The sequence below is a fragment of the Microtus oregoni genome, unplaced genomic scaffold, assembly GCF_018167655.1.
Source record: "Microtus oregoni isolate MIOR12 unplaced genomic scaffold, Mior012 000025F_ref0000491, whole genome shotgun sequence".
Classification (NCBI taxonomy): Eukaryota; Metazoa; Chordata; class Mammalia; order Rodentia; family Cricetidae; genus Microtus; species Microtus oregoni.
Window position 1 is genome coordinate 10,055,672 of NW_024543084.1, and position 27,686 is coordinate 10,083,357.

The 27,686-nt window shown below is 55.3% G+C and overlaps 1 protein-coding gene across 1 annotated transcript in view; it reads right to left on the reverse strand.

Annotated features, from left to right (window-relative positions):
- The window catches only part of Notch1 (notch receptor 1), a 46,651-nt gene that overhangs the window by 5,014 nt on the left and 13,951 nt on the right, over positions 1-27,686 (reverse strand). Inside the window, exons 3-31 of the mRNA XM_041674453.1 lie at positions 22,577-22,839; positions 21,749-22,087; positions 19,044-19,166; positions 18,266-18,499; positions 17,535-17,690; positions 17,232-17,417; positions 16,827-16,940; positions 15,978-16,091; positions 15,457-15,690; positions 15,263-15,373; positions 14,545-14,737; positions 13,945-14,090; positions 13,636-13,749; positions 11,725-11,844; positions 11,270-11,422; positions 10,396-10,624; positions 9,673-9,874; positions 8,730-8,883; positions 8,412-8,596; positions 7,860-7,992; positions 7,396-7,653; positions 7,199-7,311; positions 5,780-6,351; positions 5,179-5,580; positions 3,995-4,143; positions 2,903-3,119; positions 2,595-2,682; positions 2,339-2,504; positions 811-1,106 (exon numbers count right to left, since the gene is read on the reverse strand). Of these exons, the coding sequence (XP_041530387.1) occupies positions 811-1,106; positions 2,339-2,504; positions 2,595-2,682; positions 2,903-3,119; positions 3,995-4,143; positions 5,179-5,580; positions 5,780-6,351; positions 7,199-7,311; positions 7,396-7,653; positions 7,860-7,992; positions 8,412-8,596; positions 8,730-8,883; positions 9,673-9,874; positions 10,396-10,624; positions 11,270-11,422; positions 11,725-11,844; positions 13,636-13,749; positions 13,945-14,090; positions 14,545-14,737; positions 15,263-15,373; positions 15,457-15,690; positions 15,978-16,091; positions 16,827-16,940; positions 17,232-17,417; positions 17,535-17,690; positions 18,266-18,499; positions 19,044-19,166; positions 21,749-22,087; positions 22,577-22,839 (5,764 nt within the window). The remainder of the gene's footprint in view (positions 1-810; positions 1,107-2,338; positions 2,505-2,594; positions 2,683-2,902; positions 3,120-3,994; positions 4,144-5,178; positions 5,581-5,779; positions 6,352-7,198; positions 7,312-7,395; positions 7,654-7,859; positions 7,993-8,411; positions 8,597-8,729; positions 8,884-9,672; positions 9,875-10,395; positions 10,625-11,269; positions 11,423-11,724; positions 11,845-13,635; positions 13,750-13,944; positions 14,091-14,544; positions 14,738-15,262; positions 15,374-15,456; positions 15,691-15,977; positions 16,092-16,826; positions 16,941-17,231; positions 17,418-17,534; positions 17,691-18,265; positions 18,500-19,043; positions 19,167-21,748; positions 22,088-22,576; positions 22,840-27,686) is intronic.

Consider the following 27,686-nt stretch of genomic DNA (forward strand, 5'->3'; position numbering starts at 1 on the left):
CAAAGCAGGCCATGTGGGCCTGCCCTGGGCTCATCTTACCCTGTGGCTGATGTCAGCCTCTCTTTGCTATTTTGAAACAGGGTCTTTCTTTAATGATCAGGCTAGCCTTGCGCTCACAATCCTCTCAGATTCTAGAGTGCTGGGATAACAGGTGTGCACTGCCCTGTCTGGTTAAATCTCCTCTGCAGACTGACAGTATGTAGCTCGAGTTAAGACATGATGAAATGGCAAGCTTTTTGACATCAGGTCTATGCCCCATTGGAGCCTGCTCCAGAGCAACCTAGAAGATGGGACCTGGTAGCCGGGGTCAACGGCTGGCAGCATACAGGAGTATTTACTAGGGATGGTCCCTGGAGACCCAGGCAACTCAATCTCTAAATCTACCCTGGCTGGCTTCAGGCTTCCAGGCAAAGGCCAGGACCAGCAGCCTCTAAAACTCTCTTCCTGCCGCCATGGGCTATGCCTGCAGCCACAGCTGAATGGGGTGGGACTAGGTTGCAAGGCTATAGCACTGGTCCAGGGGCCTCAAGTCAGGCCACAGCCTGTAGACAGAAGGGTCTTACTGAGGGTAGGGAGGCCCTGATGCACTCTGTAGGTTTCTCAGAACCACCTTCAGCCAGCTCGCCCAGAGAACGCAGGTGGGGCTTGATGCCCTCTGTAACCTGGACTTTCTTCAATGTGCAGTTTCAGTGTTGAAATGCCAGCTGTTCTTGCCAAGTCACACTTGGAATTAGGGCTTGCAGAGCCTATGCCAGTCAGACCACCGCCCCAGATCAGGTCCACTGTCCCCAGGGATGGAGGGCTGCCTACCTGGAAGACACCCTGAGCATCTGCAGAAACAGCTGCATGCAGTGGGGTGCGCCCCATGTTGTCCTGGATGTTGGCATCTGCGCTGGCCTCCAGCAAGCGCTTGGCAGCATCTGAACGAGAGTATCTGGCAGCCAGGTGCAGAGCAGTCTCCCCTGTGCGGTCCGTCTGGTTGTGCAAGCTGGCGCCCTGGTAGATGAAGTCGGAGATGACAGCAGGTGCATCTTCCTCTTCCTCACTATTGCCTGTCTCAAGGCCCCCTCCACTGCAGGAGGCGATCATGAGGGGTGTGAAGCCATCTGCAGAGAGGAGAGAGACAGGGGTGGGCATGGAAGTGGTGGTATCGGCCTCAGGGAGGGTCAGTACCCAGCCATGACCATGGCAGCCCTGCTACAGCCTTCAGTTCAAGGGACAGTTGTGGGGACAGACACACACCTCTCAGCACACAGTGGCTACTGGGGGCTGTTGAAGTTACCTTGAGTTTCTGCAGGATAGAGCCCTAGTATAGCTACCAATCTGTAGTATGGAGTGATGAAGACCCCTCCAGTTTTACCTCCTGACCTGCCCTTCAAAGAGGATACCCTTCATTGAAGATCCATCCAGGAAAAAGACAAGAAAAATGTACTTAAAAAGTCACTATTGGGCAAATGAGATGGCTCAGTGGGTAAAGGCCTTTGCTGCCATTCCAGAAAACTTGAGCTTGATCCCTGGAGCCACATGGCAGAAAGAGAGAATGAACTCATGCAAGTTGTCCTCTGACCCCCACGTGTGCACACTATGGCACATGTGTGCCCCTCACACTTGAATAAATGCTTTAAAATATAATAAAATAAGGGCTGGAGAGGTAGCTCAACAGTTAGAGCACTGGCTGCTCTTCCAGAAGACCTGGGTTTAATACCCGGCACCCATACAGCCGCTCACAACAATCTACAATTCTAGTTCCAGGGGATCAAATAGCCTCTTCTGGCTTCCACAGACACTAGGCATGCACATGGTACACAGACATGTATGTATAAGCAGAACCATGCACATAAAATAATATATATACACACATATATTTTACATACATATATTCATATAATTTAAAACGTCAACACTTTAGCTAGTCGTGGGGGCCACACCTATAAACCCAGCACACTAGACGCTGAGACAGAAGAATCATATTTGGGGCCCAGCTTCAAAAAACAAAGGAAAAAAAAATCAACACTTGGATGTATTGCAAAGCAGCATTTCATGAAAAAGTATACTTTGGGTCAGTGGTGCTGCTAGGCAGAGCTATTCAACGAGTCAACCCTTCTCAAGTCCTACTGGCCTCTAAGTCTATGCTAGTGCATGTGTGTGTGTGTGTGCTGGCCTCTAAATCTACGCTAGTGTGTGTGTGTGTGTGTGTGTGTGTGTGTGTGCGCGCGCGCGCTGGCCTCTAAATCTACGCTAGTGTGTGTGTGTGTGTGTGTGTGTGTGCGCGCTGGCCTCTAAATCTACGCTAGTGTGTGTGTGTGTGTGTGTGTGTGTGCGCCTCCAGTGGCCTTACCTGGTCCTCGGACATTAACATCCATGCAGTCAGCGTCCACCTCACCCTGAGGCGGTGTTGGGGCCATGGCAGACATGCGTAAGTCGGCGGCATCCAGGTGCTGCTGGGTCCACTGCCGGTGGTCAGTCTGATCATCCAGGTCAGGAAGAACCACTGGCTCCTCAAACTGAATTTGGACAGAGTAAGCAGAGCCTCATCACTGGGGGACCAGGTGGGAAGTGCCGCCCAGGGAAGCCTCGGAGCCTGCTGGACTTACCCGGAACTTCTTGGTCTCCAGATCTTCGTCCCCCCACTCGTTCTGATTGTCGTCCATCAGGGCACCGTCTGAGGCATTCTTCAGGGGCCTGGGTAAGGGCATGGGGAGACTGAGCAGGGGCTCCAGGGAGTGCCCTGTAGCCACAGTACCTATGGATATCCTCTACATGCAGGTGGGCTCAGAGTGAGGACAGGGAGCGATGGGCCCAGGGGCTTGCAGGAGGTAATCACCCCCACCCACCCACCCACCCCTGCTACTCACTCACCCCCCCCCCCCACACACACATAGTGGGAACAGTGTCTACTCACTTGAGGCCGACAGAGTCCTCGCCGAGGGGCTCTCTTCGCTTCTTCTTGCTGGCCTCTGACACTTTGAAGCCCTCGGGGAACCAGAGCTGGCCATGCTGCCGCCGGCGCTTGCGGGACAGCAGTACCCCACAGCCCACAAAGAACAGGAGCACGAAGGCGGCGGCTGCCACGTACATGAGGTGCAGCTGCGGGGGCACGGAAGGCTCCACCGTCTCACCTGCGGGCAGGGGCGGCAGGCAAGCACCCCACGTCAGGCGTGGTGATGCTGTGGGCCGGCGGGGGGCGGCGGACTGGCTCCACGGCCAGTTCCTCCTCACCCACTCTCCTCCATCCCACCCCCCAAAATAAGGTCATTTTCTACGTGATTAATCAGAATTGCAAACTATCGCTAAATTCTCTCCTGCACCAGCTGATCTGTCTGGAGACAGTGCTCACTTCTCCCCTTTCGAGGAGGAGGATTAGCGAACTTCAAATCGCTGCGCTCGCATTGAGCTGTTAAGACAAAGGATTTAGGGGGATTTTCAAGATACAAACTTCAACACTTCACATGACACCGATCAATTCTCTCTCTCTCTTAAAAAAAAACTGTAATGATTTTGAAATAATACCCAACAAAGAAAAATCAGGGGTAAAGAATGGGGAGACAAAAAAGCTCCCCCACACTTTCTGGTATATGTGTACAACTAAGCTTTATCCATGGCTGTTACCATCCACAGGGAGGGAAGGCTATCAGGAAAATTCCAGAAAAGCACTCCCTGAACTCTGGAGGGCAGTTGGCACAAGGAGTGAGAGACAGGCTGTGACCCTCCCAGACAGACTCCAGCAACCCATCCCTGAAGAAGCAGGGCTGGGGAGTGGGACGCTCACTTAAATTTTCTTTTTAATGTGTGTATTTTTTGCCTGCATGTATGTCTGTGAACCCTGAGCATGCCTGGTGCCTGCGAAGGTCAGAAGGTGTCAGATCCCCTGGGATTGGAGTTACAGAGAGTTATAAGATACCATGTGGATTGTGAGATTTGAACCGGGGTTCTCTGCCAGTTCTCAGCCAGCGTCCTTAACTACCAAGTCTTCCTTCCAACCATGACCACTCACTCTTTACGGCCTCGATCTTGTAGGGGATATTGAGGTTGCCCAGTGAAGCCAGCGCGCCCAGGAAGGCGGCCACATCGGTGGCACTCTGGAAGCACTGCGAGTATGACTGGATACATTGCCGGTTGTCGATCTCCAGGTAGACAATGGAGCTGGGAACACACACATCGGGTTGAGATCAGACATAGCCTAGCATGCTGCCTGCATACCTATCACCCTGATCCAGAGAGCATGTCTGACAACAATAGCCCTGCAACTGGACGGTCTCTCTGCAGCCCCATTTTCAGCACTTAGCAGGGGCTCATCCCACTGCCCAACATGTCTTTCAGCCTTGCCCCTTAGGTACCACAGCACCCCTTTGCTTCAACTAAGAGAAGAGAATGTCCTCAGGCACCCATGGCCCTCTTGAAAGCAGTATGTGATGCCCCACAGAAGTGCAGGGATGCAATTGTGGGTTATTCCTCAGAACTCCCCAGGGAGTGGCTTGAGGCAACAGCAGGATCGGATGCCAGAGAGGTGAGACTCTCATGCCAGCCGGGTTACCCACTCTCAGGCTCTGGCCCCTCAAACACAGGATTCTAATACAGCCTCCAGGTGACAATACATTTCTGACCTCTACTGCAGTTCCATGCCAAGGAAATCAGGACTAAGAACCACTGGGGTCAGGAGACACTAAGGTGCCATTCTGGGACCCTCAAATGCAGGGTGTGGGGGAGGCATAACTTGGCCTCGTTGGTGCTTCTCTGCTCATCCCCAGGTGGCTTCGTGAAGCATCCGCGAGATGCCCTCACTCACTGCCACCCTTGGGTCTTCAGCTGTCAAGGCTCAGCAACAACGCCCTCTTCATTCCCCACCTGCCTCCTCTGCAGTGCGGGTAAGGGGGCTGTAGAGACTGAGGTGCAGGCTTGGTCTAGGATGACTTAGCTTCAGGGAACACCCTGGAGGCTTTAATCAGGTTGGTCCCAATTAATCACCTGGTACATAGTGGGGCCTAAAAACCTCAAGCTTGGCAAAGAGTAAAGCCTGCCAGGTGCCTGAAGAGGGGTGACCTCAGCACTGCAGATCCCTTTTGACCATAAGTCGGGGTGAATACTATCTCCCCAGAGTTCACCTCCAGGACTGAGCTGGCAACAGGGTCCCGGGACGTGGGAAATAGCCCATGGCGGCTGGATCTGGTGCTCACTCACCCCCGGATGTCCATGGGGTCCAGTTCCCTGCGTTGGCGGCCCCCACTGGTGCCGGGAAGCAGAGAAGAGGTGGTCCAACCCACAGCGGAGCGCTTGATAGGGTGCTTGCGCAGCTCCTCCTCGCGGCCATAGTAGGGGAAGATCATCTGCTGGCCTTGCGCGTCACGCTTGAAGACCACGTTAGTGTGCAAGACGTGGCTGAGTTCCCGCAGGAAGTGGAAGGAGTTGTTGCGTAGCTGCTCAGGGGGAAGCAGCACCACCAACACCAACGTGCCGGCTGCCAGCCGCTCGGGCACGTGTTCTGCGCAGTCCAGTCCGTCCCACTCACACTCGGCGCTGTTGCAGCCCTGGTCGCAATGGCCGTCACTGAAGTGGTCCTTGCAATACTGGTCATACAGGGGGCTGAGGGATACGGGACACACTCAGTCTTATCCCAGTCTGTGTGTCTCACACCCACCCTGACCAGCCCAGACCTGGGAAACGTGCTTGGTATCCCCTAAGAGCAGGGGTAGACATTGGCCTCAGGTTCCCGGTATTTGGTCCTTCCTCCCGCAGCTATCTGCTGAGCCCTGGGATTCTGAAGCAACCCAGCCTTACTTACTTGCACTGCCCTTCGGTTTGCTGGCAATCAAAGCCATCAAAGAGGCAGCCAGGTGAGTTGCACTGGCTGTCACAGTGGCCGTCACTGAAATACTTCCAGCACTGCAGGGACTGTGTGCAGTTCTTCCAAGGGTCGTTGAAGTTGAGGGAGCAGTCGCCACCATCCCAGCCACATGCGTGGTTGTTGCACTGGAGGTTGCAGACCTTGTTGCCTGCGTCCACCTGGCATTCGGGCAGCTCACAGTCCTCCTCAATCGGTGGCGGGGGAATGTCTCGCCCAGCACCTCCCGTGAAGCTGTAGTCCAGGATGTGGCACAGCAGCCCATTGAATTTGGCAGGACAAAGGCAGCGGTAGAAAGGGCTCTCGGATGTGGGCTCACAGGTGCCCTGATTGTAGCAGGGGTTGCTACCCACACAGGGGCTGCTGGCCGGAAACTGGCACTCGGGACCAGTGAAGGAGCCCAAGCAGAGGCAGGTGGGACTGCGGGGGCCTGAGATACACGTACCGCCGTTGAGGCAGCGCAGACTGCCACAGGTGCGGGCATCATTCTCACACGTGGCGCCCTCAAAACCCTGTGGTGGAGAGAGAGGATGGAGCATTGGATCAGGGTGCTAGGATTCAGGGACATCAAGCATCCCAGCCTAAGCCTAGCCACATCCCATGACCTATGAAAGGTGTCTGTGGCCTTTCCCCAGTAACAAGACCCTTGAAACATCCTCGCCACAGGAAGGTCAGAATTGCCAAGGGCTTTGAAACAGAGCGATAGCTGAGTGGGTAGAACCCTAGGAGTTTTTAGAGCCATGAAAAACCAGGCCGACACTGGTCCACTGTATGTGTGAATCCCCAAGGGGTTAACACCCAGAGCAAACACTGCACACCAGTGCCAGCTCTGAGTGTGACCCGCGACACCTTCCATGCAAGGTGGTAACCATAGGAGATGGCAGGCAGGGTAGGGACCTGGCCCTCCTGATAAGTTCTCATGCAAACCTAAAACTGCTTTAAAATGAACATCTATATAAAAACAAGAGGCTGGGCTGGGACCCAGTGCCAGAACATTTGCCCAGAATGTGTGAGGACCTAGATGCTCAATCCAGCAGAGCAGGAAATAAACTTCTTTAAACAGGGTCTTGCTCTGTAGCCTAAGGTAGCCTTGAATGCAGGGCAATCTTTCAGCCTCAGCCCCAGAGGACTAGAATCACAGGCATGTATGTGTTATGCCCACTCAAGTTTTATGAATGAGCTGGGAGAGTGGGCATAAGGGAGAATGGTTCTTGGTCCCTAGCCTCAGCTAGACGCCTTCAGGCTAAACTACTCTGGGTGAGGGTGGGTAAGGGACAGGTCCATCCAATGTAAGATTCAGGGGTTCTGGCACCCTCAGACACGGCACCCTAGCGGCTGCACAGGGCCAGGGGCACCTACCGCAGGGCACCTGCAGATAAATCCGCGGGCGGTGTTGGAGGCCACGGCACAGACACCCCCATTCTTGCACGGTTTGCCCCTGCAGCCATTGATGACTGACTCACAGCGGCGTCCTGGGTGAGAAGACAGTAAGTAAGGAGCATGCCCTGCTGCCACTGCCCGTCCTCCCATTCGGCCCACCTGCCCAAGGCACGCACCAGTGTGACCAGCCCGGCACTCGCAATGGAAGTCATTAACCCGCTGCACGCAGTCCTGGGTGCCACGCGGGTCACAGGGGTTGGAGAGACACTCGTTGACATCGCCCTCACACCGCTCCCCGACGAAGCCTGGTGGGCAGGTGCAGCTATAGCCACCCACCTGGTCCACACAGGTGCCATTGTTGAAGCACTTGGGGCTTCGAGTGGCAGGGTCAAGGTGGGGGTGGCAGTCATCAACATTGATCTCACAGTGTACACCTGCAGAATGACCAGGGACATTATCAAGGGACGGTACTGGCTGTACTCTGTCCTATGTGATCCAGCACAGCAGTTAGGAACCGGGACACAAAGAAAGAGGCACAGCGCTAGTGAAGTCCATCTTCCTACTAAGATTGGTCCCACAAGGCGAGATGGAATGAGCTCTGGCTGGATCCTCGTCACCCTACCCAGGTCCCCATTCTTACCCTGTGTACCCCTGGGGCAGGAGCACTTGTAGGTGTTGGTCAGATCGATGCAGGTCCCCCCGTTTTGGCAGGGCTGGGACAGACACTCGTTGATCTCCTCAGAACAGTTAGCTCCGTGATAGCCAGCCACACACTGTAGAAATGGCACAGGCCACAGCTTGGGTGGGGTCAGGGTACACACTCAGGCCTACACTGGCAGTCTGAATGGGGGCTCTACCTAGCAGACCCTAGGTAGGACCTAGGCAAATTAAAGTCACTGTCCAAGGTGGGGAGGGGACAACACCTGGTCCCACAGGGGTGAGGTCTTGGAGCAGGAGTTGGGTAGCATAAAGCTCTCTAGGAAGAGTACCCTGGACCACTGCTTGCACCTCCTCTTCCAGCACATCTGCAATGTGAATGGATCCTGCCCAGGTGTGTGACACCTTGCTCTAACAAGACACTGGACTCAGTCGGCCATGATACACCAGGTCCCAGCTCCAAAGCCCTCCTGCGGCAACACTCATGCCAATAACCCCTGCCCCGCGCCACCCCCCACTTCAAGACAGCCCATACCTTGCAGGAAAAGCCACCAAGGTAGTCAGTGCAGGTGGCTCCATTCTGGCACGGGTTAGGTGAGCACTCGTCCACCTCATCCTCACAGTAGCTGCCGGTGTAGCCCGCCTGGCAGTGGCAGTAATGCTTGTCTTCCTCATCTACACAGAGGCCTCCGTGCTGGCACAGGAGGGTGACGTCGATGCCTGTGGGGACCAGACGAAAAGGAGCTGAGACTTGGGTCATGACTTCCAGGATGACTACTGCCCACGTCCTCCTGACCTGGTAGGCCTGGCCTGGGCCGAGCCAGGGCAAGAACAGATGGGCTGGGCCAATTACCTCGCTTCTGTGCAGCCACCTCGCAGGACACGCTGAGCACGTCGCAATTGAAGCCAGTCCAACCGCTACGGCACTCACAGTGGTACTGCGTGTTGGTCTGCCAGCACTTGCCACCGTTCTTGCAGGGAGCCGAGTCGCACCAACGCACAAGGTTCTGAGGACACAGACAATTGTCAGCCTCTTCCCCCACCAACTCTGACTGCCAGGGACTTCCTCTTGCCCTGGTCCTGGCCAGCTCTGAGTAGCGCAACGGTTCTCAGCCTTCCTAAGGCTGGGACCCTTTAGTACAGTTCCTCATGTTGTGGTGACCCCAACCATAAAATAATTTCATTGCTCCTGCATCACTGTGATCTTGCTGCTGTCGCAGACTGTAATGTAAATATCAGATATGCAGGAGATCTAAAATGCAACCCCTGTGGGGGTTGTGACCCAAGGTGAGACCCACTAGAGGGGGACATTTTGTCCCTCCCTCCCTCCCTCACCTCCTTTTACACCAGTTCAGAGAGAATGTCACCTAAGAACTCCCAGGCACCGGGCTCACAGACACCTGCCCTGGGAGCACTCTGGGCACACATGGAACACCATGTCTCCCTTGCTCTCCTTCAAGGCCCTCTGCAAAGTCAGAATGTCTACTGCCTTCCCTTGGACATCCTCCACCAGAAGGGAGCATGCCCCCAGGCTGCTTTAGATAAATGGCCATATAATGCATTCCATAGACGCAAGAGCCTGGCATCCCTACCCACTCTCTCCCTTAGAAAAACCCATCCTGGCATTTTCCCAGAGAATGTGGGTCCACTCTGGCCCCATAAACCCATAATAACACCTGGGAGCCCTCTCTGCTCCTGTGTCCCTGGCCTTCTGAAGGCAGCATGGCCAAGGGCTGGGCACCGGGCAGTGGAGAGTCCTAGGCCCTCGGGGGTCATACTCTGCAACCTTGGCTCACCTGGCAGTTGAGGCCAGTGTAGCCCTGTGGGCAGGTGCACTTATAGGTACCATAGCTGTCTTGGCAGGTGCCACCGTGCAGACAGGGCCGTGAGTCACACTCATTGACATCATACTGGCAGTAGCTGCCTGTGAAGCCAGGTGGACACAGACAGGTGAAGGAGTTGATGCCATCCACACAGGTGCCACCATTGAAGCAGGAGCTGCGGAGGTAGACAGGAGCAGAGGAGAGTGAGGGAGTGTGCTAAGGTCCTTGCCTGGAGAAGTCAACGCCATGCTAGCCTGGCTACAACACTCACGTCACGACCAGAGATTTTACAGCACACAGGTACATGATGGTTAAAAAGGAAAAAAAAAAATCAAGGGCAAAATCAGAATACTATAGGAAACACATTGCAAACCAGGCGTGAGACTGACATTTAAAATTAAGCTTCCTGGCAATCAGGGCAAAGGGGGAAATAAGATGGATTATAGAGCTTCTGTTTAGTAGGAGGCTGGCTCACCAATTCCTCTGGATAAACTTCCTTGTTCTAAGTCACTGGAGGTCACAATGGCCCTTTTAGGAGGGACACCGTAGTATAATGAACAATGCTGGACTCAACTCAATTAGGGCTGAATGCCCACTGGGTCTGGGCAAGACACTTGCTTGAGGTGCCATGCTGTGAGTCCCTATGTGCCCCCCCACCATCCTCTCCCTGCCTCAGCCCAGGCTGGCGGGACCCACCTCTCGGTACAGTCAGGTATGTTATTCTCGCAGTGGATGCCGTTGAAGCCCGCGGGGCAGGTGCACGTGTAACTGTCCACGCAGTCGGTGCAGTTGGCACCATTTCGGCAGGGATTGCTGGCACATTCGTTGATATCCTCCTCACAGAAGGCGCCCTGGAAGCCAGGCAGGCAGTCGCAGAAGGCCGTGTTGATGCCATCAGTGCAGGAACCCCCATTGTGACATGGGTCTGAAGGGACAAAAGGATGAGCCTTAGGGTGGCCAGGGCTCGCAGCAAGCCTCTGGGAACACCAGTCAGTGGGGCCACTCACTCCAGGCTGATCCCAGCTCTGAGTCTGGGCTCTGCTCCACATACCTCCCTTCCCCCAGGCCCAAGGCAGTGGGGAGACAAGAATTCACCAGCTTTGCAGACCAGCCATGGGGAAATTCATCCTCCTACACACACCCTGATGGTGCCAGGCAGACCCTCAATCTCTCTAAGTCTTAGCTTTGACTCAGGATGGGGGCAACCCCAGAGCCCTGCACAACTCAATGTGTCCTGACAAAAGCCAAGTGTTAAGGTTTAATACAGTTAGGCCTATGCCATCATTGCGAAGCGCCTGGCGCCTCTGTTCCATGCCATTCAATTGGGTTGGGCAATCTAGCTGCAAAGCCTTTTGGAGCCGCATTGCTCGGCCCATGTGGAGCACGCAGTGGTGCCCAACAGCCACCTCTTGGTCTGAGGGCACAGCTACCCACAGCCCTGAAGCTGACATCACTGGCTGTCACTGGATGCTAGGACTAATGTCCCATCTCAGATTCGGCAGCTCACTGCCATGCGTGCCTAAGGGACAGATGCCGAAACGTCGGGTGGACAGAGCTGGGTACCACTTACTGGGCCGGCAGTCATCGATGTCACTCTCACAGTTGCGACCTGTGTAGCCAGCCTGGCAGAGGCAGCGGTAACTGCCATTGGTGTTCTGGCAGGAGGCCCCGTGGCGACATGGACTCTTCACACACTCATTGATGTCAATCTCACAGGTTTGACCTGTTAGGACAAGATCCAGTTGGCTACCCTGCCCCTGCCCTCTGAGCTTCTGCCCTAGCTGGTCTTTCTACCTGCAATGCTACTTCCTGACCTCTGGGAAAAAGAAAGCTACAGAGTCAAGATGGGAAGGGCCACCCAAGGTCACCTCCTGCTTTTGGAGCTTCCCAGAGCAGGTGGCTCAGTACCTATGGGCTCATCTCTGGAGACTGGCACCTACTCCCTCCTGACCTAGAGCTGGCCGGGGCTCTTGACTTCCCACCCGCCACCACTGCCCCAGTCTGGTGGAACCAGGCAAGCCTTACCCTGCCAGCCTGTGGGACAGACACAGGAAAAACTCTCATAGTCCTCAGACTCCTTGCACACCCCGCTGTTTTTGCAAGGGCTGGTGGCACACGGGGCCAGTACCACTTCACATGTGGCTCCTAAGGGGAAAGATACGTAGTTGAACCCAGTGGGCATGACCCATAGCATCTCTCATTGGGAAGGGGGGGTGATATGGGGACCCTGTATGATTGGCCAGCCAGAATCTGATCCTGGGAGGAGTGATAATCACAGACAGGAAGTTAGAGACACAGCAGAAACAAGTCTCTTTCTGAAGCCACTTTCTTTTTAAGCGTATGGTATGTGCATGTGGGGTGTGAGTGTGTACACAGACAGAGGCGGACATCAGATGTCTTCTCTCAATTCCGCACTTTACTCCTTGGAGACCAAGTCTCAATGAACTGGAAGACTGTCAATTCAGCTAGGCTGGCCAGCCAGTGAGCTCCTAGGATACATCAGTCTCTGCTCCCAAACAATTGGGTAATGGGCATTTAGTCACATCCTGTCTTCATGTAACACGGGCCTCAAGTTTCCACAGCCAGCACTCTTCCTCCATGAGCTGCCTACCTAGCCCCTGAAGCCACCTCTTGTCTCTCAAACTCTCCAAGATGAAGCCTGGGCCTTGCCCAACCAGAAAACCTCAAAACAAGACCCATCCTACAACAGGTGGTTAAGCCTGGTGAACCCTGGCCTGTTCCCATTCCAGGAAATGCCCTGCCTGCAGCCAGTCCTGAGGCTTTAGATCCCAGAAGCCATTGTGGCTACTCCAAGCACATCCTACTTGTTGGGGAGCAAGGGGTGCAGCCTCATGCCAGGACAGTGAATCTGATAACCGCCTGGGGGAGCCATGTGCACCCACGCTCCTTGTAATCCAGGCTAGCTTTCCTGTTTATGGCTATGGTTGGCTCCACAGCTGAGCAAGGAAACCTTATCTTCCTTGTCTCCCACCGTGTCCCTAGCCTGCTGGTGTGAGTCTCCAGGGCCCCTATCTCTATCGGTTTCCACGGTGACCTGGGCAGACAGGAACTTTGACAGAGTTTCCGACAATTGTGCAAAGGGAAGCAGGAAGCAGGCCAGCAGGAAGCAGGTCAGCATGGCTTGACTCCTCCCGCCAGCCCCGATAGCAACAAGACCTAGAGGAACACGGGGTTCGCCCAGCTGCTGACAGTTTCCTCACTGACCAACACAGGAGACAAAATCCAGGCCCTTTAACTTTTGTCAAAAAAAAAAAAAAACAAAAAAAACCCCCAGCATCCTGGTCACCAGCTGCCAGACATAAGAGGACCCTCCCCTCCAACTTCAGAGACCCACTTGGGATGTCCAGAGACCAGCAGCATGAAGCCACCAGTACCCAGTGGCAGCAGTATCAGGAGCTGAGAGGGTTGGGGGGGCAATGTGGCCATGGCTTTCATGTTCGTTGCTTTGCTCATCTCTCCTGCAAGGGGTCCACTTCTCGCCATTCCTCAGGCAGTGCCCATGGCAGGAGCTGCTTCTGTTCATCTGAACAGAGAGCTCCTTGTCCCCTCACACAAAGAAGCTGCCATCAAAGGCATTTCAGGCCCAGCCGGCAGAGGAGAGCAGCCAGGCCCCTCAGAAGCACAGGGTGGACACTAATCCATGCACTGTCTACTGGCCCCCTGGGCTTTCCCCAGAGGAGTCCAGTGCACATCTCACTCCGAGCCTGCCAGATAGACACCTGGACATACACACCCTGGTATCTGAGTCCTTCCAGGCATCCTCTATAGAGACCCTATCCCTAGACCCAGGCCCAAGCGCTGCGGGACCTAAGGCTCTCAGCAAGAAGCAGAACCTTCTAAAATGCCTGGTGATCCCAATACTCTCAGTCCCACTAGCTACCACCAGAGCCCATTACACCCCTTGGCTGCTTGTACCTGTATAGGGTAGAGGGCAGTTGCACTTGTACCCGGCGACATCATCAATGCAGGTCCCCTGGTTCAGGCAGGGGTTGGAGGCACACTCGTTGATGTTGGTCTGGCAGTTAGGGCCTGTAAGAAGAGGAGCAAGAGTGGGTGGGCCTGCGCCTCTCCCCTATGCATTTACTCTAGCGAGTCAGAGGCCCAGCCTGAGACATCAGCAGCTCTTGTGTATCAGGTGAACCAAGAAGAGGATACTATGGGCTGTATTGCCAGCCCCAGGTCACCCAGGGGACCCCACTGGGCCATGCCACCCACCGCACTCACCACTGAAGCCTTCTCGGCAGGTGCACACGTAGCCACTGGTCATGTCTTTGCAGGTGCCACCGTTGACACAAGGGTTCGACTCACACTCGTTGTTGTTGATGTCACAGTTTGTTCCACTCCACCCAGGGGCACAGTCACACTTGTACCTACACAGAAAACTGAGCTGCAGCCCGGGCTCAGAGCCCGTCATCTACTGGGACACTCGTAAGGTGAGCTGGAGATAACCACTTTGCCCAAAACCATGAAAGGGCTCCAGACTGGGACAATGTGAATGTGACAAAGTACCTGACCTTCTGTGTAAAACTTTATTAGTTTCAATAAAGACTTTAATAGTCCATTCACCTATCCACGTCCCCTCCACCCTGCACCGGACAAAGGGCTGCTGTCCTTATCATAAGTGTCAGAAGACTGCTTCAGCTGCCACAGTGGGTTTAGGGTACTTGTGGCTGTATCTTCAGCTGATGCTGGCCAATGAGGACCCAGAGCAGGGATACTGGGAAGATGCTGGGGGCTGACCTCAACACCATTGGAGCACACATCCACCCGGCCTGTGTCTGCCCCAGGCTTCGAGCTGATACCTCCCGTGCCAGCCTGCCGTACCCGTTGAGGCCATCCCGGCAAACCCCGTGGATGCAGGGGTTGCTGTTGCACTCGTTGACTTCGGACAGACACGTGGGATCGTGGTAGCCTTCGGGGCAGCGGCAGGTGAAGCCAGCGATGCCATCCTCACAGGTACCCCCATTGTGGCAGGGGCTGCCTGCACACTCATCAATGTTGACATTGCACATGCTCCCTGTGGGTGGGGAGGGAATCAGATACAAGGCCTGCCTCCCGGAGCCCACCCCTCCCTTTCTGGGCCTCAGTTTCTCCATGCTCATCTGTGAAATCCTGAGCTACGGTAAACTGCTTTATGTAGCAACGAGCCAAAGGACTGTAGTGCCAGTAGCTTCGGGGTCTCGTGTGTTCCAGCCTAGCTACAGACCCATTAGGTAGCTGAGGATGACCTGAACTTCTCCTCTTCTTGCTTTCGATGTCAGAGTGCTAGGGTTACAAACATATGCCACTATATATGTGCCACATATGTGTGGTTGCAGAACTGGACCCAGGGCTTCATGCCTGGTAGACCAACATCTCATCGACTGAGCCATTCTTCAGACCAGCTTTACTACAGTCTTGAGACCCATTCTCTTCTGCTGTCCCCCAAGGGTCGTGGGCACCCAGGCTTGTGTCATCCATTTCCTGCTAACTCCAGAGATCCTCCCAGACCTGACTCATCTAACTCTACGGTTGACCTTGACCTCTGACTTCAGCCATTCACCTGTGTAGCCTGGCTCGCAGGCGCACTCGTAGCCGTCAATCTTGTCCAGACAGGTGCCTGAGTCGCAGGGGTTGCTGGCACAGTCATCCAAGTTGATCTCGCAGTTGGGTCCTAGGGTCATGTGACACATGGGTCAGCTAGCTTCCAAGCTGAGCCCCGCCCTTTCCCACCCACTGCTGGCTCTGGCCAGTCACCTGTGGTTCCCTTGAGGCATAAGCAGAGGTAGGAGTTGTCGCGGTCTTGGCAGGTGCCCCCGTGGCGGCATGGCTGGCTGTGGCACTCATTAATGTTGGTCTCACAGTGATGGCCCATGTAGCCTGGCTGGCAGAGGCAGGTAAAGGTGGCCACACCATCCTTGCAGGAACCATAGTGACAGGGGTCAGGGTCACATTCATCGATGTCCACCTCGCAGTGGGTCCCCGTGTAACCTAGATCACAAGAAGGGTGGGCACAGGTGAGCTTCAGGGCCAGTAACTCCCTCAACACTTAGCTGGACATACATTGGGAAACCACTGGACCATCCTGGGGTCACTGCCAGGTCACTGATGGATGTAGAGGTGTCATATACCCTGGGATATCCTTATTACTCCTGCCTGGCGTCAAAACTCAGCAAAGTTCCTGATCCTCAGATCAGATGACCCCAGACTGAGGCCTCCCCAGTCTCTTGGCCTCTTCCTACCATCTAGCCCCAGAGACCCCACACTGCCTCTTATACCTTCTGTGCACACACAGGTGTAGGTGTTGGGCCCATCCAGACACTTGGCACCATTCTTGCAAGGTGTGCTGGCACACTCATCCACATCATACTGGCACAAGTGCCCGCTGAAGCCTGTGGTCAGGGAAGAGGAGATGGTTACATCTGACCATATCTTAGCCCCCTGGTTGCTACCCACAAACCTTAGCGTTAGCTGAATGCCTGCCTACATGGGCTCCCCAGAGGGTGCTTTGGCTCTAGGTACAGATGACCTGAAGGCTTCTACCTGCCTCTTGTATCCTGCCCCTTACACCCTGCCCCTCTGATCAGAGGTCCCTGTTCAGCACTGCTTGGTGGCTGCCTCCCTGGCCCAACAGAGGGTCCTTTTTCTCCAAACCGCCTCTGGTTGCTATGGTTACAGCTGCGCTAGGCTGTGAATGGGGCTCCCCTGGCTCAACCATGTCTAGGATGGCTGATTAACATCTCAGAAGGCCCAAGGCCTTGTCCAGTCCTGGGGTAGGCAAGACACCCTCCATCTCAGTTCCTCCAAGTCCTTCCCATCCCTATTAAGTCAGATCCCCATGCTATGTCCTCACTCCCCACGACCATCAAGAAGCAGACATGGGGAGAGCCAGGCAGCTGGGCCCTCCTATCTCAGAGGTACTGCACTTCATCATCCTTCCCTCCTTCAGTAAAGGTTTTCAGGTGCCAGGCTCCCTACATCTCAGCATGGGCTCAATTGCCTACTGTCTTCACCTTTGAGGAAGACCTAAAAACATCCTGGTCAACTCACAAGGCAAAGTCCTCCCTCAGAGTAGTCTGGGAGGAGATCAAGAGGACGCAGGTCCTGTGGTAAGCAGGTGGCCTCACCTTTGGGGCACTGACACAGGAACTCGTTGATCTTGTCTATGCAGTGGCCATTGTGCAGGCAGGGGCTGCTGGCACACTCGTCCGTGTTGATCTCACAGTACACACCCTCATAACCTGTGGACGGGAGATGGTGACACTGAGGATGGCTTCAGTAGGCCCTACTAGAGCCCTCCCCCAACTGAAGATACGGGACAGAAGTGACCCTCCCTCACACAGGCCTAGTATGCCAGCCCACTGGGGTTCGGGTCTGTATCTGCTCTGCTTTGTCCTGTTCACCTAGTCTCAGTTCCCCATGTGCTGCCTGCCAACCCAGACAGAAGCCTTACTCGAAGCTATCCAGCCTCGACTCAGTCTCCAGCTCCCTGCTCCTGGCAGCCCCCAGGGCAGGAGGCAGCAGAAACATACCCGGCATACATATACACTGGAACTCCCCAATCTGGTCCAGGCAGGTGGCATCATTCTGACACGGGTTGGAGATACACTCATTGACATCGATCTCACAGCGGGGCCCCGTGTAGCCCTGTAGACACTGGCACTCAAAGGAACCCAGAGTGTTGATGCACTTGCCTGCATGCTCACAGGGGTTGGCACCTGGTGGGGGAGGCAGAGATGAGGGTTGATCTGGCCTTCCGGCCTCCAGATCATCTGCAATGCCCCAGCCCATGTCATCAAACTGGTGGATCTCCAGGACAGGTCACCTGCACCTACCCAGAGCACATTCATCCACGTCCTGGCTGCAGGCTGGCCCCGTGTACCCGGAGGGGCAAGTGCAGATGGCCTTGCCATTGACAGGGTTGGTGTCACAGTTGGATCCCTCGTTGCAGGGGTTGCTGATGCACGCATCGTTGAGGTGGCACAGCAGACCTAGACAGAGCAGCCGTGATGAGTGCTCATTGCTTTTCCCTACTGACTGGCTGTTGCAGCTGGCTCATCCTCACCCAACACCCTGAAATGAATCTCTGTGACTCATTCAAGCAACCCATAACATCCCATAATGCTTGGATCACTGCAAGTATCTTGTCAAGGTCTACCTGGTCATGAGAGCCACAGCTTTATCTGCTTTTTTTGTTTTGTTTTGTCTTGTCTTTTGGTTGGTTGTGCTTTTCTAAGACAGGGTCTCTCTCGTATTCCAGGATGGACTCAAGTTTGCTATATAGCTAAAGAAGACCTTGAACTTTCGGTCCACTGTTCCCTGAGTGTTAGACCAATAGGCATATGCCACCACCACCCACACAGCTGATGTGGCACTGAGAGTTGAATCCAGGGCCTTGTGCATGCCAGGCAAGCACTCTACCAGCTGAGCCACGTGCCCAGCCCTATAGCTATGTTGGAGTGAAGCTGGTCCCTGCCATTTCACCCGCAGTGCCCCAGGTGTGTGCAGCCAAGGTTGACAAGCCAACCAAGCTTGCCTTCTCCTCGGAGACTCCACGCTCACTCACCCGTGCGCCCATGTGGACACTCGCAATAGAAGGAGGCCACGCGGTCGTGGCAGGTGGCACCCTGGAAACAGGCGGCACTGGCACAGTCATCGATGTTCTCACTGCAGTCTTCCCCGGTCCAGCCATTGACACACACGCAGTTGTAGCCGCCATGTGTATTGTGGCAGGTTCCACCATTCTGGCAGGCATTGGGCATCAGCTGACACTCATCCACATCCTCTGTGCAGTACTGACCTGGGAGGACCACAGGACCATCAGCCTCAGGGGATGCTACGTGCTGAGCATCCTCTGTGCAGACTGACCTGGGAGGACCACAGGACCATCAACCTCATTAGATGCTACGTGTTGAGCTCCCTGCCCTAGCCTGTGGGACTGTAAGCCACTCTCTCCAGGAAGTCTTCCTAGCTGACTTATGCAGCCAGCATGCACCCCATTCTCCAGCCCAAAGGGCCATCAGTCCTAGTTTATCATTAATTTATCATTAACACTAGTGATCCTCCTGAGAACAGCTTTGTGTTCATCCCTGGGTAGCTTGCCCAGAATGCTAGACCTCTGTCTGGCTCAGTGCTGGGGACCTGATTTTGGATGTGTGCTAATAGCCCACAAGAACCAGCTGATGCTGAGCTGTGCTGACTCTAAGTGGAGGTCCAGGAGTTGTCATCCTGGGTCTCTCAGCCTGGGCTTCCCGAGCATGGAACAGAGTTCAGACCTCCCTACCACTCCACTGCGTGCAGTTAGATGAGTGGAAGGCTGTCCCACAGACGTCCCACGTACACACCTGTCCACTCCGGTGGGCAGCGGCAATTATAGGTATTCACGCCATCCACGCATGCACCCCCATTCTTGCAGTTGTTTCCCGGACAGTCATCCACATTTTCTTCACAGTTCTGGCCAGCAAAGCCTGTGGGGCAGAGGCCAGCAGGTCAACCTGACCTTAAGGGTCAGCTGAGAAGCCCCGCTGGGCTCCAGTGTCTTCAGTTTCTAACTGGGCCCAGTGTACTACTCAGGACAAGGTATCTATCTATCCCTCCATGGCCTCCCTGCTCTCGTGTCCAGGTGACAGGTGACAGCTCCCTTCTAGAGAGTCGCTGTATAAAGAGCTGGCTAAACAGACAGGGATCCAGAAACATAGTGTTCCAGAAGGTTCTGCTATAAAACTACTAACAGTGTTTCTGGAAACTGCACATTGGGGTTCTCTATCAGTGGGGTAGGCACGAACACTTAAAACTGCTGGAGTTGACACTAGGGCCTAGGCGTGGGACCCCGGCAGGCCTGCCGAACCAGGACCTGTGAGCTATTTTCCCTAGAGCACGGTGAGGGCACCTGTCTCTCCTCCACAGGCTAAAGCAGCTCATCTAGCCTGGGGCTGGGCCCCGAGGTGTGGCCTGCAGCGTGGCCTTCATGAGGGCCTCCTGAGCAGCCAGTTAGCTATTAATCTCCTCAACTCCCGCCGGTTCAATGATCAACCCAGAAAGGCGAGTCTGGCAACAGCCAAACCTGCAGCCGGTTACTAATTAACACCCTCTCCGAGGATGCCTTTGAACCCCTCTTGCCCTTGGAGAACCCACCTGTTTGGCTCCTCCTCAAAGATTCCCCCTCCACCCCACCACCTTGCACCACAGCAAAAAGCTGGAGGCTGGGAAAAGCCAAAGTGAAGAACAAATGCTTGTCTGGGAGGGGGAAGAGCCAACCAGGAGTCTAGCGCCCACCTAGGGGTCAGCGAGACCAAACACCCTGACTCCCTGCCTGTGCAGGGCTTTATTCTAAGGCAAGCCACGTTTCCAGGCTAGAACTGAGCCTGGAGGCGCCCTGAGCAGTGCAGAATGATCTCACTCAGGGGAGAGGACAAGAGAGCTTAAGTCCAACATGCAGCCTGGCTGGAGCCTTCTCTATACAGCATCCTCTAGGGAAACAGGGCCTATGAGAGCACAAGGGAGCCTGGTGGGACCCAGCAAGGTACCCATGAGCCAGAGTCACTTTAATCCCTAGCCAGAGCTCCCAGGGCTGAGTTCAGTCTGGACCTTAGTGCCCTAGATCTCCTTAGGTCATGTGCCCCTCAGGGGACAAGGTTACCTGAGAGCCCAAAGGGTGGGTATACCTGAGCCCTGACTGAGTCCCTTCAGCAATTTGGGCAAACAATTCTCACCTCTTCTTACTCTGAAAGTCTCCATGCTTTTCAGGGTGTCCTGCTTTTAGGGGTGACCCAGCCACTAACACATCAACCTCTAAGACCCACCAGTCAGGGTAAGCAGACCCCACCCAGCCCTTCCTTCCCTCCTGCCCACCTCCCAACACCCTGAGTTGACCCACCCCACCCTGCCTAAGGTGGATCGGTGCCAGCGCCATGCACAAGCTCCTTGGACAAAGTGGTTTTCTCCCAGCCCCCATGATAGACCTGGCCTCTCAACACAGGTTCTAACACCTGAGGTCTGATGTGGCCACCAAGGAGGATCTGAACCCAGAGCTCTGGGGCCTACTGAGCATGAAGATTCTGTCCCAGCCCTCCAGAAAGCCTAGCTGGCCACAGAATGTGTAGGCAGCTGTCTGTTACCTCCAAGCTTGCCCAACGACTTTCAGGAAATGCACAAGCCAGAGTCTGCACGCAGACTCTTGAGGCTGGCTCTGCAAGCTCGGAGCAGAAGGGAACTTCCCTTTTTCAGGGGGTAGTGTGGCCCCAGGGTTGCAAAGGGGGTGGGGTGGCCTGAGGTTACCTCTAGCAACCAAACCTATTCCTATTTCCTGAGCCCATTCTCAACCTCCTGGTATGAGAGGAGGTCTCAAACCTTTGAGTTACCATCCTTAGCAGAAAGGCTCCACCCCTGCAGAAACAGCAGGCCCAGAGGGACGAACACTGCCGAGGAAGTAATGAGCAATTCTCCGCCCCTCGGGTCCTCAAGGCCCTACTAACCAACTTCCATCCCCTGAGACAGGGGAAACCCCAGGGACTGCCCGTGACAGGTTGATCCTCCAACATACAGATTCACACGCAGATGCCCGGCAGCTCACGAGCTGGCTTTACAGGCAGGTTGGCCCCAGCACTAAGAGGCTCATGGTATAGACAGGGTGCTAGGCAGCCAGAATCAGGGGAGTTCCAGGATGAAGGAAATATCAGGGGAAGGCACCCTTAGCAGAAAGAAGGCTTGGGGCTCACGCACCCAGCTGATGGATCTCAGCAGATGGGTCAGATGGAAATGGACCAATGGGGCCTTAAGTGTGTAGTGCCATTGAGAGTGCCACCTGGCTTTGATACCTCTATCTTAACATGCTCTTACACTACACCCGAGGCTTCCTTCATGGGCACCTGCTCCTGAGAACCATGCCCTGGTCGCCAGGCTCTCTGTGGCCGGCCTTCTCTAAACTTCCTCTGTGCTCTCCCCCACAAAAGGTATGATCCCTTTTCTGTACCCCTCTGGCTTGACAGCAGAACACGCATGGGTGTGGACATCCAGGCTAGATAGGCCAGTATATTGAGATGGGACCTACCTGGCAGGCAGGCACACTCGTGGGTGGTGTCTCCCGTAGGGCGGCAGGTGCCCCCATTCTGGCAGGGTGAGGGGCTGCAGGGCACGTAGGGCAGTTCACAGTGGGGACCCGTATGGGTGGCACGGCAGGCACAGCGGTAGGAGCCGAACTCATTGTGGCAGGTGCCTCCGTGGCGACACAGCCCGGGGTTCTGGCTGCACTCGTTAACATCTTGCCTGCAGGTGGGGCCATGGAAGCCAGGAGGGCAGCCACAGATGTATGAAGACTCAAAGGGTAGGCACTGGCCACCATTGGCACAAGGGTTGGAGGCACACGGGTCGGCTTGCTGACATGACTTTCCTGGAGCGGGGAAGCAAGAGGGTCAGCTGTAGCCAGGGCCTCCCTTATGATTCCATGGCAAATTTGGACATCATGGAGGCACCAACTAGGGGTGTTTCCTAGTACCTGATGCAAAATGTAGACATCTTTCTATACACAGAGGCCTGGGGATTACAAGAGACCAAGTGACCACCCAAGAACAGAGACAGGAGTAGGAATGGGTAGCCCCAAATTTGTACTAGCTGTCTCCTGGACCCCACATATCTAACCAATGGCAGCTGAAAGCATCCCAGCATGGAGAGGGTGAGACCAGCGCTGCATGAGGACTCCCCCTCTGCTCACAGAAACAGAGGGTTTGGGGCTCTGGCAACCAAATATCAGACAGTTCGGGGCTGGAAAGGACCAGAGTTCCTGAGGAACCCCAAGAGTTTTCAGGATAGTAGATCCCTGCTTATTTCGGAGAAAGTTTGGCCCCAGCCATGAGGTTCACAGCCTTCTCACAGCCCTTACCTGACCATCCTGGGGGGCAGCGGCACTTGTATTCTGTGAGAGTGAGCAGGTCACAGGTGCCCCCATTGCGGCAGGGGTTGGCTAGGCAGGCATTGTCCAGGGGTGTCAGGCAGAGGGGCCCAGAGAAACCCAGGGGACAGCTGCAGGCGTAATCCACAGTGCCACCATGGTCCACAACATGGCATGTCCCGGCATTCTTGCAGGGTGTGCTCAGGCACGGATTGGGGTCCTGGCATCGTTGGCCCACAAAGGCCCCGCTGCAGCTGTTGACAGACACACAGGGCAGTTAGCACCCCAGCCTTCTTTTCTGTTAGCCACAGCTCTTCTCACCCTGGGTAGCAGGTGCAACTGGAATCAGGCTCTAGAAGCAAGGAGCAGTAGCTGCTCGGTGGGCAGAGGTTTCCGAGGTGATGAAACCTCTGGAGCACGCACCAGTACCTCGGAGGCACTCACTTTAAAGTGGCTACTTTCACATAGTCAGTGAACTTCACCTCAATAAAAAGAAATAATAGCAACTGTTAATTGGGGCCAGGCTGGAGAGACAAGACCAGCTTGAATTTCAAACCAGGCAGATTTCAAACCCATGGGTCTCTACTTGTGAGTATAGAGTGAGCCATGGAGAAGGGGCCCCTGCAGGCCCAGCAGAGCCCCCGGGGGTGGGGGTGGGGGCACTCCGTGAAACTCTCATTTGGGAGGCTGATCTGCTTTTTCTCTCCCAGCTTCTGTCATGAATATGCATCATCTGGGCAATAAAAGAGTTCACGGTTCCTTCGACTTTCAAACATCAATAGCACAGTAAACGCGGGAAGCGGAGCAGACTGGAGAGTGTATGTGCTTTCTTCCTATTCAGTTCCTGCCCCATAGCCAGGGGGGCTATGCCAGGATGCAGGCTGGTGCCCACTCTCTACAGCTCAGCTCCCAGACACAGGTTCCTCATAGCATACCTCTGGCAGCAATGACACTCCCTCAGGGGGACAAATTAAATTTCCAGACACAAGTTCTCTGTGCCACGCATCCAGCAGCAGCACCACCACTACCAGTCTCTGAGGACACAATGCAGCGAAGGATAGCTCTCCTCAGCACTTTGGTGGGCTGAGAGCATGCCCCATCTCCGTACAAGTGGGGCTTCCTGTCTTCATGCCTAGACTCACTGGTTCCCTGAAGGGACAAGCTCAAGGTCCACCACCGCCCCAGCCACAGGAGCCTCCTTAGCCACCTGCCTGCCTTGCTCCCAGAGCCTGGGCCATAAATTCCCTGACCCCACTCCTGCCCCGCCTTCAGGTCCCACACTCCCAGAGAAGGCTCTGGGAGCAGCAGGGCCAAGCTCTTCCCAGAGGTAAAGGCTGTGAGGCAGAACGTGCTGGCTGACAAAACAGCCCCACGGCAGGGTCACAGCCAGGTTCTGGGTGGACACAGCCCCTGCCAACAGGCATCCTGCTTTCCAGAGGTTACCCACCAGCATAGACACTGCCCCTTGATCCCCAAGCACCCAAAGCTGAGGCCGTAACCTGCCCCAATCCCCACTTCCAGTGCCAGCCTGTTAGTCTCCACTTGCTTCTGAACGGCTATTTATAACCAAACCTCTGTGTGAGAGTTGGCCCCAGGAGAGACCTTCCCACTAAGAGCTGCTGGAGGCAGCGTGGGGCCTGGGGTCAGGTATCTCCACAGAATACTGGGAGGCATCTGTCTGCTCTGAAGCCTTTCATCTGTGTCCATGGCTTGGGTAAGGAGGACACAAAATGGCCACTCCGGCGACCATCTGTTGCCAGAAGCCAAAAGTCTCAAACCAACTGGCTTAAAGAAAACAAATCACCTCCTCCCCCGGGGAGTTAACTCAAGCCTTTGCAAGAGTTCCCGCACAAATTGGGAAGTGTGTGTTTGGTGTAAGTGCTGGAGGGGGGGCCATCTGGCTCCTCCTGCATGGGGTAGCCCTGAAGGGTACCTCCCACCAGTGTACCCAGCCGCTGAGATCCACACCTGCTACTCTGTGGCACCTAGTCTCTGACAGAAGCACACTTGGGGAGGAAAGGAGGCAGGCATTGCCTTGGCTACTCATGGATCCAGTTACCAGTCAGCTGGAGAGGCCCCTGGGAGCCTGGGATCTGCAGGCTGAGGCTGGCCCCTAGAAGCAGCCCTCCTCTCTGGATCAATGCCCCTTTGTCAGGCAGAGTTGGCCTCAGCCCACTTGGAGAAAAGGTTTTTTTTCTTTCCCAGCCACTGGTGAAGCTGCGGGGGAGGGGGTGTTGAGGGACAGAGGGAGCTTCATCTTCAAAGCCATGGAGCTGCCATCCACCCATCCCTGCAGACTAGGGAAGTGGGGGGAGCTCTTGGCCAGTGAGACCAAGGCTTCAAGAGGCGGGAAGATTTCCCTGGGTGAGAAAATGGGGTAAGCCCAATGCCATTCTGGGTCTACAGCCCTTAAGCAACCCCGGTTAGGTTTCTTAAGGTAAAGACACTGAACGTAGCCAAAGGCTCCAGACCTGCTCACACCCCTCTTCCCCCGCCCCCAGACATGGGCTGCATTCCCTACAGCACCCTGAAAAGAAACCACCATGGCAGGACTGGGGGAAACCCGCCTAAACGGGATGTACACTTGTCAGCGCGGCTGGGTTCTGCTGGACCAGCAAGGGGGAAAATATGGCCAATAAATCAGGCACCGGCAGCATGGACAAAGGGCAGCAGGGAGCAGGTGCGTCTGTGGAGGGGACAGCTGCTCCTGCTGGGCGCGGCCAGATGCCAACCCCAGCGGGTGGGGCAGAAGCTGGGAAGTTGGTGGCCAGGGAAGCTCCTCCGTGGGGGAATGCGGTGGCTAAGAAGGCCCATTGTCCACCGGATAAGCCACCCTGGGCTTGGGGACACCATAGTGCAGGCATGTTGCCTGGCTGGGCCTACCAGGGTGAGGCCACCATCCACCACCAACGTACTACAGCAAGTACCTGGATGGGACTGTCCCTCAGATGCCTGGCACCAGATGGCAGGGTCTAGCTCAGGGTCAGCTGGGGAAGGAAAGGGGGCAGGCTAAAGGCGCGTGTCTCCTCTGTCTGTGCCCTTCCTGTCTCACGCTCGACCACCTAGTCACATTCTCTCCTCACAGCATACAGACGCCCCTGAGATGGTAAAAGAGGCCCTGCAGCCATGCCACAGTCCCCAGCATCACTGGCCATTTGGTCCTCAGCGCTGACAGGAGGATGTGAGCAACAAAGAGGCACCTGAGCCCTGCATGGGAGGCTGTACCCAACAGTGGCCTCGCTCACTGGGGAGTCCCTGAGCACCAGACCAGAGCCTCCCTGAGTGACCCAGGATGTCCCCTCTGCTTCCCCAGAGTCACCTCCTATCCGTGTAGCAGAAGGACCCTCCCAGGACTGAAAGGTAGGACTTCCTCAGGGCAGGAGCCTGATCTGTCAGCAAGAGAAGAGCTGCCTGCGCTCTGCAATGCTTTGGCACGCAAGGCTCCCCACAGCCGGAACCTGGCCACGGCAGGTGCACCCTCTCCTTACTTCCTTCTTGAGGTCTCCTCAGGGCACCTACTTCTCCACCTCACCTCTTCTAGGCAGCACACTCCAAGGCCTGAGGTGTGACCTGTGCCACCGTGGCTGGCTGCCCAGGAAGGGGGCGGGCTTCCGCAGATGCAGAGGAGTACAAGTGGCCCCTGTGCCTGTCATCCCCAACTGCTGCCTGCAGTTTTGTTGGCGGCTTCAGTATTTCCACTGCGCTGCCTCCCACCTCCCTGGCCGCGCTGCTGCTCCATAGAAATGCGACTCCCCAAAGCATCCGGAGGCAGATGTTGCTGTGGCCTCTCACCCGGGACTAATTCAAAATTGTGCTGTTTTCCTTTCCAAACTATGCGGCCATCTGCCGCCCCCAGGGGACAGATGACGGCTCCTCCACCCCAAAATGAGGAGGGGGCAGAGGGACTGTGGTAGGAGTTTCTTAGCTCTTGCTCTTGATGGGTTTATGGTCAAGCAGGCTGGGGAAAGGAGTAGAGGATCTATTAGAGCTCAGATGGCTGAGTGGAGGGTCTCAATGCTGGGGGACCCTTCATTGGCTTCCAAGAACCTAGCGGCCAGAGAAACCTTTGGGTGAGAAAGCACTTCCAGTAGGGGGTGGGGCTTGTGGGACCCTCCCAGCTCTGCTTTAGCTGCTACACGCAAGTGTAGCCTCAGTTTCACAGAAGAGCTCTGTGTGTGCGTGGGTGTGGATGTATGCGTGGGGCAGGGTGGTTGTTGAAGGTGGACCCTTGCAGCAGGCACCAGCAGACCCAAGATGCTGAGGGCTCTCGGGCTGGTTTGATTCTCAAAGGTGCAGTCCTGTCCCTTGGGGGGGGGGCACATTTCATTGTCCAGGTAAGCATACCCCTCTGAGGACTGGAAGGCACCATAGGTCCCTATCTGAGCACCAAGATCCTTGCTTACTCTTCTCTGGGGCCAGGAGTCTGCAGGGAGGCATCTGAAGCCCTGAGCCCAGAATGTACACCTCCCCAACCAGAGGGTGGCCTCCCCACACAGAGAATTACTGTATACCTTGGTCGCTCACACCACTGAGAGTGTCTGGCACCGGGTGGTGGTGGTGGAGGGAGCCCCTGTCTTCACTTTAATCTTTTTTGCCTGTGTCTAGAGCTACCCAAATATAGCCAAGACCCTTCTTCTGCAAGCTCTCACTCAACAAGTAGTGGCCATGCTCTTGTACCTCAGGAAGGGTTCCGTGTAGAAATGTAGATCCCTCCCTGAGCCTGACTTTGGTCTGTTCAGCTGAAACACAGTGAGGATGGCTGCCTGCCTGCTGACCTTCCCACAGTGGGTCCAAATCAGAACCACCTCTTACTCAAACAGCCCACCCTGTAGGGTTTTCATAGGGTCAATAGTCCCAGCCCCATGCTTGGCAAAGGCTTCTGGGAGCAGGAGAGAGGTTCTGAGACCTCAGCTCTTCCCTGAGCACAGGCCAATCCAAGTCCCCCCAAATCCCAGTGCCTTGCAGAAGACTGAGCAGTGGCTCAGTGACCTGCTGACTCTCGGGCACTCTCCCTTGTCCAAAAGACAGGAGACACCTACAAACCACAGCCCTATCCCTTCGCTTCCCCACAGCCCTCAGGGCAAAGAACATACAAGACTCC